Source organism: Ylistrum balloti, unplaced genomic scaffold, assembly GCF_031769215.1.
Source record: "Ylistrum balloti isolate Yb309-2 unplaced genomic scaffold, AGI_CSIRO_Ybal_v1 Utg371094, whole genome shotgun sequence".
In the NCBI taxonomy this organism is placed as follows: Eukaryota; Metazoa; Mollusca; class Bivalvia; order Pectinida; family Pectinidae; genus Ylistrum; species Ylistrum balloti.
In genome coordinates this window covers 128,424-140,291 of record NW_026782603.1, presented here as the reverse complement: position 1 = coordinate 140,291, position 11,868 = coordinate 128,424, and the positions used below count along the sequence as shown (strand labels likewise).

The 11,868-nt window shown below is 33.0% G+C and overlaps 1 protein-coding gene across 1 annotated transcript; it reads right to left on the bottom strand.

Moving 5' to 3' along the window:
* Positions 1-8,437: 8,437 nt before the first annotated feature.
* LOC132560672 (cytochrome c oxidase assembly factor 4 homolog, mitochondrial-like) lies at positions 8,438-11,730 on the bottom strand. The gene is made up of 2 exons (XM_060225343.1): positions 11,596-11,730; positions 8,438-8,926 (listed from the first exon to the last, which is right to left on the bottom strand). The coding sequence occupies exons 1-2, from the start codon at positions 11,728-11,730 to the stop codon at positions 8,834-8,836; spliced, it is 228 nt and encodes a 75-aa protein (XP_060081326.1). The 3' UTR covers positions 8,438-8,833.
* Positions 11,731-11,868: the final 138 nt, after the last annotated feature.

Here is an 11,868-nt window from a genome sequence, read left to right as displayed (position 1 = left end):
AGTACCCAAATAATGTTGAACCAAATACTCTTCATAAATAGAAGTGTCTTATGCTGCTTTATAAAAATTGTAAATTTCATTATCCCAGGTTCTCACATTTCCCCTTCAGGAGGGAGTAAAATTTACTATATTTTATATAGAAAAATTACATTTTTGAGCATTATTTGTTTATTTTCCTTCAGAGAAAGTTCAAATTTGGTTAGAATTTTTTTGTATTAGTATAAAGTTACACTTTGAGGAGATGCACATATTGACCTTGACTGGCCCCAAGGAGTTGATGGGTAGGCCAAAATGGGTCAAATTGACTGGAATTTCAAAGATGTTCTACTGTTTTTGGATGGAAGAGTTTATAAAGGAAAATTCAAATCTTGAATCTGAAAATTTCTTTTAATTCAAGCTTATTAAGAAATCTTAGCATAGGAGAGCAGTTAATGTATACAAATTTAACATTTGCTCTATATGTACAATATATAATAAAATCGTTTTTAAGACATGTTACAAGAAGCATTGTGATCCAGGTGACCGTGAATGACCTGGGGTCTCTTGTCAGGTATTACTCACATTCCAGTCCATGCTTTTTAATTACATATTAATTATTTCTATTTTATGTCATAAGTGAGCCCAGTGATGCAGCCATTGATCAAAACCCATAGACTATTTATATATTAGATCTTTCATTCATAAACTGATTGTGAGTCACTGACTATTTCTCGTGGAATAACATGGCTGCGAGTACTACCTTTATATGAAGTGTTTCTCTAGTCATGTACCAGCTAACAATGTGTATTTGAAACTGCACATCAGATGTGCATATAATGAATTATTAATAATGATGAAGCACATATAATGTGTCAATGACATTTTCATGTGTATGACAATTAGTTTTATAGTGCAGAGATTTGAATTCTTTTACCAGAAATTTATTTTTACATTTTTATCAAGAAATGCTGAAATGCTCAACTTATCTTATACATTATGATTTATTGTTTAGTTTGGTAAATAACTTGTATTCACACAATTACTAATACTTCAAATGATCAGGTTGCCAAAATGGTAATTCTTGGGGATCTACAACACTACTTAGAATAATATATTTGATGCTTTCAAGTCACTTATTAGTTTGTTTTAATGAAGATAAGCTTACCAGGTACAAGGTGCCTGTGTACTGCATGTAATGGAACATTACCCTTTATCTGGCAGATGTTAATTTTTAAAAACTTCTTCTTCAGAACTACAAAACTTATCTGTGGTATGTAGTTAATTGCTAGATAGCCTTTATCATGCTCTTAGTATTAATTTGATGCGTTGTCCTTAATTTACCAAAATGTTTAAAGAAAAAAATACTCACATAAACATCCGGGGGCATTCAATGGTCTTTATCAAAACCTTGAAGTTAAAGTCTTATGTTGTATGTAACTTACTGTAAAGGAGGCTATCATTGTGGTTAAAATAAAGAACTTTTCACTTTTGTTTTCACTAGTGGTGTTTTGGTGATTGTCATATTTCAGTAAAATATTTTATATTCATAGCAAGCAGTTCTCTAGAATTAGTTTTGTGTGAGTGTTTGTGAAAGATTTATAGACAGGAATGTAAAAGCATGGAAATACATTAAAATTACATTGGTAATCTTGATTTAGTTATTACATGTACAATATAACTTATGTTTCATATCTTATAAAAGTCTGTTTTGTGTGATAAGTGCTAGTCTAGTTGTTTTGATGTATGAAATACTTGTCTGTTACATTGTTTCTATGTATAAAATGCTTGTCAGCTACATTGTTTTTATTTATGAAATATTTGTCAAGTACATTGAAATATTTGTCAAGTACATTGTTTTTATGTATGAAGCACTTGTCAGGTACACTGTTTCTATGTATGAAGCACTTGTCTGGTACACTGTTTCTATGTATGAAGCACTTGTCAGGTACACTGTTTCTATGTATGAAGCACTTGTCTGGTACACTGTTTCTGTGTATGAAGCACTTGTCTGGTACACTGTTTCTGTGTATGAAGCACTTGTCTGGTACACTGTTTCTGTGTATGAAGCACTTGTCTGGTACACTGTTTCTGTGTATGAAGCACTTGTCTGGTACACTGTTTCTGTGTATGAAGCACTTGTCTGGTACACTGTTTCTGTGTATGAAGCACTTGTCTGGTACACTGTTTCTATGTATGAAGCACTTGTCTGGTACACTGTTTCTGTGTATGAAGCACTTGTCAAGTACACTGTTTCTATGTATGAAGCACTTGTCTGGTACACTGTTTTTATGTATGAAGCACTTGTCTGGTACACTGTTTCTGTGTATGAAGCACTTGTCTGGTACACTGTTTCTGTGTATGAAGCACTTGTCTGGTACACTGTTTCTATGTATGAAGCACTTGTCTGGTACACTGTTTCTGTGTATGAAGCACTTGTCTGGTACACTGTTTCTGTGTATGAAGCACTTGTCTGGTACACTGTTTCTGTGTATGAAGCACTTGTCTGGTACACTGTTTCTGTGTATGAAGCACTTGTCTGGTACACTGTTTCTGTGTATGAAGCACTTGTCTGGTACACTGTTTCTGTGTATGAAGCACTTGTCTGGTACACTGTTTCTGTGTATGAAGCACTTGTCAAGTACACTGTTTCTATGTATGAAGCACTTGTCTGGTACACTGTTTTTATGTATGAAGCACTTGTCTGGTACACTGTTTCTGTGTATGAAGCACTTGTCTGGTACACTGTTTCTGTGTATGAAGCACTTGTCTGGTACACTGTTTCTGTGTATGAAGCACTTGTCTGGTACACTGTTTCTGTGTATGAAGCACTTGTCTGGTACACTGTTTCTGTGTATGAAGCACTTGTCTGGTACACTGTTTCTGTGTATGAAGCACTTGTCTGGTACACTGTTTTTATGTATGAAGCACTTGTCTGGTACACTGTTTTTATGTATGAAGCACTTGTCTGGTACACTGTTTCTGTGTATGAAGCACTTGTCTGGTACACTGTTTCTGTGTATGAAGCACTTGTCTGGTACACTGTTTCTATGTATGAAGCACTTGTCTGGTACACTGTTTCTGTGTATGAAGCACTTGTCTGGTACACTGTTTCTGTGTATGAAGCACTTGTCTGGTACACTGTTTCTGTGTATGAAGCACTTGTCTGGTACACTGTTTCTGTGTATGAAGCACTTGTCTGGTACACTGTTTCTGTGTATGAAGCACTTGTCTGGTACACTGTTTCTGTGTATGAAGCACTTGTCTGGTACACTGTTTCTGTGTATGAAGCACTTGTCTGGTGCATTGTACTTGGTTTAATTTTAGCGATTCTTTTATAGAATAATACAACTTTTAGTGACAGTGGTTTACTCACTGTTGAGATCAGTTACTTCTGTATAATTACAGGCCATAGATAGTGTCATCCTGTTGTAATGAACAATATACAGTCGTGAATTAATGATTACATCACTTACAGTCTTAAGAAACAGTTTTAACTTTGATGTAATCACAACACACTACAGATGAAACATGACTTAATGGTTTTTACATGCTATTTTGGTGTTCCCAGAAAAGAGATGGTGTGATTTTTTGGCATTAGCTATAATTGCATGGTTATGTTGTATGCACAAAATTTTCTGTGCAACTGGGCAATAACATAAGATTTAATGGGCTGAAGAAAGGCTTCATTTAAGGCAGTGCTTCCTTACCAAAAGTGCTCATTCGTCATTTTCTTTCAGGTTAAAAAGTTAAGCCATAATTTGCTGTAACTCAATATAGCAAATGATTGCAGCTTCCATGTAGTTTATTTTTTAATTTCCACTTCTTGCCAATTAGAGTAAAATAAATTTCATCACAATACATCTGTTTTATTCAATAGTGCTTTAAATGCCTTTGTTTAAGCAGTAGTGTGAAAGTATAGCTTGCCAAATGTAAAATTTAATTTTTGTTTGAACCTAATGGTCACAAATCTTTTTTTTTTTTTTTTGGAAGCTCCAGTTTCTAATTGCATCTTGCAATAAATAATTTTATAATAATAAAAGGATATGATTAGTTGTCTTATTCTGTTGATATTGAACTGCAATATATCAGTGCATGTATATTGTAGTGAAGAAAAAGTGCCATTCAAATTATTTATATTAAAATTTTTGTTATGCAGTTCAGTGCATTTAATCTGAGAATAAAACATTTCTTTTCACAGTAATATTCCTCTCAGGTTAAAAATCTAATATTATACAATGTATTTTTTAAGATTCTTTTCTGATTACAATTCATAATTACTCTAATGTGTGTATATACAATCATTTTCTTTCCCATTTTTTGGTGTGTCTTTTTAGTGTATTTTGTATTTTGTAGCATTTTTTATCTAATCTTTAGATTTTGTATGGGTTTATACACCATAGTAATGACTAGCAAGGGATGATATTGTAGAATCACTTAATGCCAGTCTGTCATTCCCTCTATGGATAACTTTTTTTTTAAAGTTCTATATGTAAACTTTTAGAGCATTATGATTAAGAAGTATGGTTAAGAAGAACTTTGACAAATTGCAAGTGCTATGTCAATCAAATGTTAAGATGGTTGCTGCTTCTGTCACAAGGATAGAACATTTTCAGGTAATTAACAATTTAATTAACTGATTTAGATTTTTTTTATCCTCAAAGTTGGTGTATGAGAACAATTACATATAGATATTTGATACTTTTCTTTGTAATTTCAGATCATACCATTTTCAAAATATCTGGATTCAAGAAAGCCATCAAGGCTTTAGGTTGTTGGGGACAATTATGGTTCTTTTAGGCTTGTTTTGCTGATACACCTGTACCTATTGGTTTGGTGTTCAATCTAGCTGCTAAATCTGCTCTAGTCAGAACTTCCTGTATCCAAAACACTGCTGATAGCATATCTGAAATGTCTCTTCAAGATGTCTACGTATATTGCATTTTATTTATGATTTTACTGTATTGATAAAAGATTGTAAGAAGGTATAATTAGCCGGCAATTTTCAGTTCTAGTGTTCGTTTCTCAAAAGAAATTTCTGTACATTTCTTATATATGCATAGCTGTGTGGCCATTGAGTTGGGACTTTTTCCTAATGTAGTTGTTATGTCGTTGTATTTGTTGTGTTTTAATACAAATATTTAAAGGTTTTATATCTGAATATCATAAGTATTGGGTGCTGATTGAATGTATTTGATGGAGCTATTTATATACCTGTAAAGGATACAGGTTACTACATGATACTTTGTATAAATTCATTATTGCACATCTGGTGATCCTAAATCTCTCTGACCACGATAAAGGAAGCATGCTTTATATTTCAATCAAACTTCAATCTAAAAATACATATCCTGCCTTTTCTTTCATCAACTGACCCAACACCCACCCCTCCGTCCCCCCCACCTTCCATAAAAAAACCCAGTTTACTCATTCGTTATTCATTGCCCTTTAAATCGTCAGTTACCGCTGTAGGTTACACATCTATGTTTGATTGTAAACATTATATATTTAATTCCATGTTTACAACAAATTGACAATCCCTGTGAGAAATTGTCTTCATTGTTTACATAATACAGTGCATGATCAAAATTAATCAAACTTTATTTCACTTGTAAAATATCACATATTTAACTAAATGTTATGTGCTGATGGGTTGATGGAACATGTACGGGTAATGAAGATATGACAAAGTTTTGCAGAGAAATTACACATATCGGGTATCCTTCCTATTAAGGCAGTGTAAAACTGTTCCCTCTTCATAATACTGTCAATTTATATTTGCAATGTTAAAATAAAACACCTCATAGACACATTATTTTTAATGGGACATTGGCAATCTCCTGCAATTTCAGGATTTGTAAGTAGAGAGTTTAAAGGTATGTTGTTGGTTATCACTTTGTCACATACATACATATACTCTCATGCTTTGTCCTGCCATATCAATACTGAAAGTCCATTCCATATTTATACTGAATACCCATAAAAAAATCATCCGGTTTTGATATACATTCCATAGAATCTGATTCACAAATATTGAGTCTAACAGAGCCATTCTCATAAGCCATCTTAATATGCATTGATACAAAAATACATTTAATGACAAATCCAGACTTTTAACAGAATTTTCCCTACATATTTATGCATAATGTGTACCATGTACCTGTTACATAAATTATATGTGTGTACAGGTATCCTTGATTTCAATATTTAAATGTTACAGCTCACTAATCATTTAGGTACACTGTATTTAAAGATTGATTTCTTTGTTATGGATGTACAAAAAGAAAGTATCTATTTTTCAACTTTCTACTTCAGATCTGTACTATCATATTATCTGTGGATATTTCTGTAGAGTAATAATTGGTAATTAAACAATTTTTTTGGTATTGGGGATGCTTTTTCTGCAATGAATGTTTTAGTTTAAAGCTGTTCAGAGTTGAAGTGTCCATTAAATCCAATAGTCCATTTTATTCTGGTATTCTTTCAATTTTTGTACTTAAGTCTGATGTTTGTTCATTGAAGTGTGATCAGTAAATAAATGTTGATAAAACATCAAATAATTTGGACTGAAAATCTTCTTGATCGCTTGGAATATCAATATCGATTTCCTTGATTTGTGTCCATATTTTCCTCAAAATCATATCTAAAAAATTCACATTAATGATTTATTGACTCTTAAACAGCATTAAATTTAAGTTATATTACAAACTGATTATACAGATTAAAAGTGATGAGCATGGGTGCTGCCATGCACTCTCACCATTCCCAGCCCTCTATGGAAAATCACAGTCACCATATAACAGCTTTAAACAATCAATGTGGATATTCTCCTCCAGGTCTTGTCAGGATTGGTTTCGTTGACAGTGTTACAATGTTGTATTGAATTATGAGAGTGAGTGTATGATTGTTATTTATAATACACTGTTACATGATGTATATGCTTTAAAAAAGTTGTATTTAATAATGATTTCACTACAGGTAACTTATGTTACCTTAGGGATTAATGGATAATGTTTGATGTATTTTGATAAATTAATGAAACTTTGTGAATAATTTGCATTAGCATATAAAATACAGCAAGAAATGATGTTTAAATGAAAGATAAGCTTGTGCTTTATTTTATGGGTCTTGCTTACAGATCTTGTATACAAAGTATTCACTGCTTGTGTCAATGCTGTATAAACTGTTATTGTCATTTGTGTACAAACTACAGCAAAAATTGACAGTATCATACAAATGCATGCTTGTACTACCAACTATATGCAGTACAGTACATCTTGTTAAGATAGATTTATAGGTTAATATCTGTGCATCAAATTGACCAATACATTTATTTTTATGAAAACAATTGTGTTTGTCATTTTACCTCCAGTTACATTTTAAAAGGAATCCCAAGGGACAATAACAAGATAGTATTTAGGTATAACTTTTTCAAAATAACATTATATGTGTAGATTAAGTACACGACCTAAGAAATGTTTTCATTTTAATTGAAAACATCACATCATTGAAATACATATAATACAGGTTTACATCATGGGATAGCCACTGTGTTTGATATCAGGTACACACTTACATATGATAATATACATAGATTTCATGAGGTATTTTGAAGCATTTATCATTAACATTTCAGTTAAGTAGCTAGGATTCAGGCTGCATTCATTGTTTTTTGTTATCAAACTGTAGAATAATGTCCAAATGTAATATAGAACAATTATCACATTAAGATGCTTCTAAAATATCCAGGAGGGCAGGGATTCCAAAAATATTCAACAGGGAAAACAACCTTGTCAGCTGCATGACAGCAATAAACATGGTCAAGGCGGGGTTACAGATTCTTGCACATCTATGGCCAAGTGTTAAAAAAGCATTGCTAAACAACTACAGTACATTGTTATCATTTTTTCCCTTTTGCTATAATCTTTTTACTACCTCGTCACTATTTTCTACCTTAGTGTACATAGTATTAAAGCACAGGCCAAAAACGCAAGTTGATTCCTTACCGCATCATACACAACATATTTTTACTGTTAGTATGCTTCACACTGGTCTTTTGTCTGAAGGTGACAGTGCAGTCATCACAAAAACAAGGTTAAACCTTCTTCTGGTTGTGTCGTAATAACTTACATTTTACAGTAAAATCAATGTCTTATGAGTATGAATTCATTACATCCAAATCTGTTATAGAAAATACACTCTATTGGTAAGATATTGGTCTGAAGAAAAATATATTAAGTGTAAGAATCCTATATTTGTGTTTGATAATCATGTTTTACGGTATCTAGGATCTGGTTCCTTTTCCTTTCTGCTCCCTTGTAAACGGCACACTGGATAACCCCAACTCCAATACATGACAGATTTATTAATTTGTCAAATGAACTAAACGGAAAGAATCAATATTTTAATAAAAATATTTATTAGCTTGTCAAATGCAGATATCAATAAAAAAATACCCTATATCACAACTGGCTCCTGAAAATGGACCAGGTAAATGTAGAATAACAGTATTGATTGAGATGCTGCAATAATTCATTTTTTTATGACAAAGTACATTCACTAACACACAAAGATAAAATATAAACTGCATAAATATACAATTCAAAAGGTAGTACCCGTTTATTATACTTATTTTAGCATATTAGAGACAGTACCAGGAACTACTGAAAAGCTTCTGATAATGAGATCTAATTAATGCAGTCTATTGAAGTCATTAGACACTTTCTTCATTTGGTCCATCAGCAATATTGGCAGTGCTTACGTGAGAGTAACAACACAGATGTCCACATTGCCACTGAAACCTTCAGAACATATATTTTCAATATGTTTGGTATCATCTGCAGCAAGTTCATTGAGGTTATTTTTTCTTCTGTGACTTCTCAATGCATTCCCTGAAAACCTTTACTTCAGCTTGACATTTGGTCCAGTCTCTGTTATCAAACATACACTCCTGAAAAAGTGAAATAAAATGACATTATAAGAAGGCTCTACTCGTAAGTAAAAATATATCAATCATATCCTATTATAGAACTGGAACGCATCTCACTCTACTCCAATCCTTAGCTCACATGGAATTTGAATGAAGTGCAAACCACTAGGAGGAGCCCCTCTTCAAAACATATTGGCGAAGTGTTTTTTACCATGAACTTCTGACTTAAAACATTACTCTTGAAATATCTGAGCAAATTTAAACTAAACTTGGTTGGTTGAAATGTTCTTAAGGAATGATTGATCACAATTTTTCACAAGATAACAATTCAAATCACTTGCGACTCTTCCCCATAGTTTCAATGTAATAAATTGGTGAAAAAAATGCTGGTAAAGATAAATAAGGTGTTGTTTACATAATAATGTATGATAGCAAAATATAAAGTGCTTTTTCTTTCTTTTCTTATTTCTTTGAAAGGGAAACAACAACTATAACAATACATGGCTGTATAGAGTAACTTTACCCCCTCCCTAGGGGGAAATATGAGACCATGGGGTCATGAAATTTACAATTTTGGTTAAGCACCTTAATACACTTCCACCCATGAAGAGTATGTGGCTCTAACTTGTCTGTGCATTGAGAAGAATATTTTTAAAATCTCGGTCATGTTCACCATTTATTGGCTCCATCCATCAGCTGTTTGGAGTCAGTCAAGGTCGATATGTGCATCTCATCCAACTATCATCCTATAGTGTGGCATTATTGATACTCCAAAGGTTATGATCACTTTTGCTCTGTGAAGAGATCGTTTAGTGATTGTAACCCCTGGAATTTCAAGTATGTTCCTCACGGGGAGATGCAAGACCGTAGGCAGAGTTCGAAATTAACTGTATACAACTAGCAAAATGCCAGCTAAAATCTGGTAATTTCTAGCTGGAAAATAATGAACTAGCAAAATTTTGCGAGTGAAAATGAAATATACCTAATCACTATTTTTGACGAAACATCTGCCACAAAATGCCTTTCTCCATCTGCCTTTAAATGAGTAAATAGTTTACAAACACTAAAGTGACATAGATTATCAATACATTTGGAATTCCTCCAGTTTTTCCCTTGATGTGTAAACTGAATAAAAAGTTGTCTTGGAAAACTCTACGATTTCTGTCTGCTCATCATGTGAAACGCGACATATCAACTATAAAGACAAACTTTTTCAAAAAGGAAAGCATCTGACAGTGCTTGCGATGACCAAGACAATAGTCAACAGCCACAGCCTGGCCCTTCTGAAAAAAAAAATTGTCGAAATCGGCGAGCGTTTCTCCTGACGCTTCTGATATAAAATCACCGCCACAACCACTTGCATATACGGCAGCTGTCAATAGGTGGTGGGTTGAGGGACAAAGAAAGAAACGACCCACCTTCTGCCAGTAGTGTATTTGACTTGGAATGGAGTGGAATGATCTTTGGTGAAATTAAAAGAACTGAATTGCATGACATTGGTAAATAAAATACAACAAAGTCCAGAACTCTGTTAAACAGTTGTCTTCATAAGAATTTATTGAAATGATCGTTAATGTGAACAATTTGTTAAATAATATAAATTTGGGTACAGTTACATTAATAAATGGATCTGATCATATGACAGTCAGATTAGATGTAGCTCATACATGAAAAAAAGAAAACTGATAAATTCAAAGTTTATATAGATTTAAAATATTGATACAGGTAGCAATCAGCCATTCTTATCCAATGTCTTGGATATTTTTTCCAATATCACTCAGTTCCTGAAAAACTCAATATTACAGTAAATAAAAGTCTAACTTGTTCACGAAAAAATTGCTAGTTTGTTCATCATTTTTGCTAGTGGAAATTTTAGGCACTAGCAATGGTTTGCTAGTGACTAAAAAAGTTAATTTCAACCCCTGCGTAGGGTCATGAAATTTACAATTTTGGTAAATATCCTCAATGCATGTCCATCCATGAGATGTACTTGGTTCTACTTTATCTCAGTAATGAGGAGGAAATTGTTGAGAGACTTCATCTCGGGGTTACTTGAAAATCCTTTTGAATAATTTGCATAATGCAATTGATTGTCATAATATACAGCTTTTTAGATAATAAAATGAAATAAGGATAACATTGAGCATGAAAACATAGATGCACATCCCTGTGTCATACTGATACTTTGTGACAAATTATAAACGAATCTGGTTGTTAGTAAAACTTTATGTATTGGCTGCACCATCAAAAGAGACGTAAGAGGAAATGGTGGGAAGAATGGGGTGCACATCTGTATGAATTATTTATACTCTATATACCAAATTTGATGTGAATCTGGAAACGAGGAGATTTAATAAAGCTGGAGACATGAAACTGATCGAATGGACGGCTATGCATCTTTAAGAATATAGCTACATCCTTTCATTTATGGGGAGCGGTCGATTCACCCACGAGCTTGTGGATATCCTCGAAGTAAAGCATGTCATAAAAGCGACTTCATCACTTATGGCCAATTTTTATAAACCATTTAATCACAATTCATTTCCATCTATATAAATGGCCGTTTCTACGACCATTAGAGACAGTCTAAACATTATATTTTTGTATCAAGTCACATCAATTCATACGCGATAAGAACTGGCAAACAGTCCAACTTATATAACTCATAACAACACACAACTTTTAATTACCTGTACTGCATAATGTTGCTCAAGACATCCAGCCTTCTTTAGCATTTTTTCAACGGGGTCATCGTCGTCATCATCATCATTTCTTGGTTTTCTTGATCTATCATGTCCCGGCATGGTGTTACTCTTCGACGCCATCTTGTTTACTACCGCTGGTAACATTAAAAAGATAACTTTAAGATTTGTTTACATTGATACCGAGCACATTTTCTATTCTCTTTTTATTTTATTATTATCATTCGTAGTTTTATAAATTTCTTATTGCGATAAAGTAAA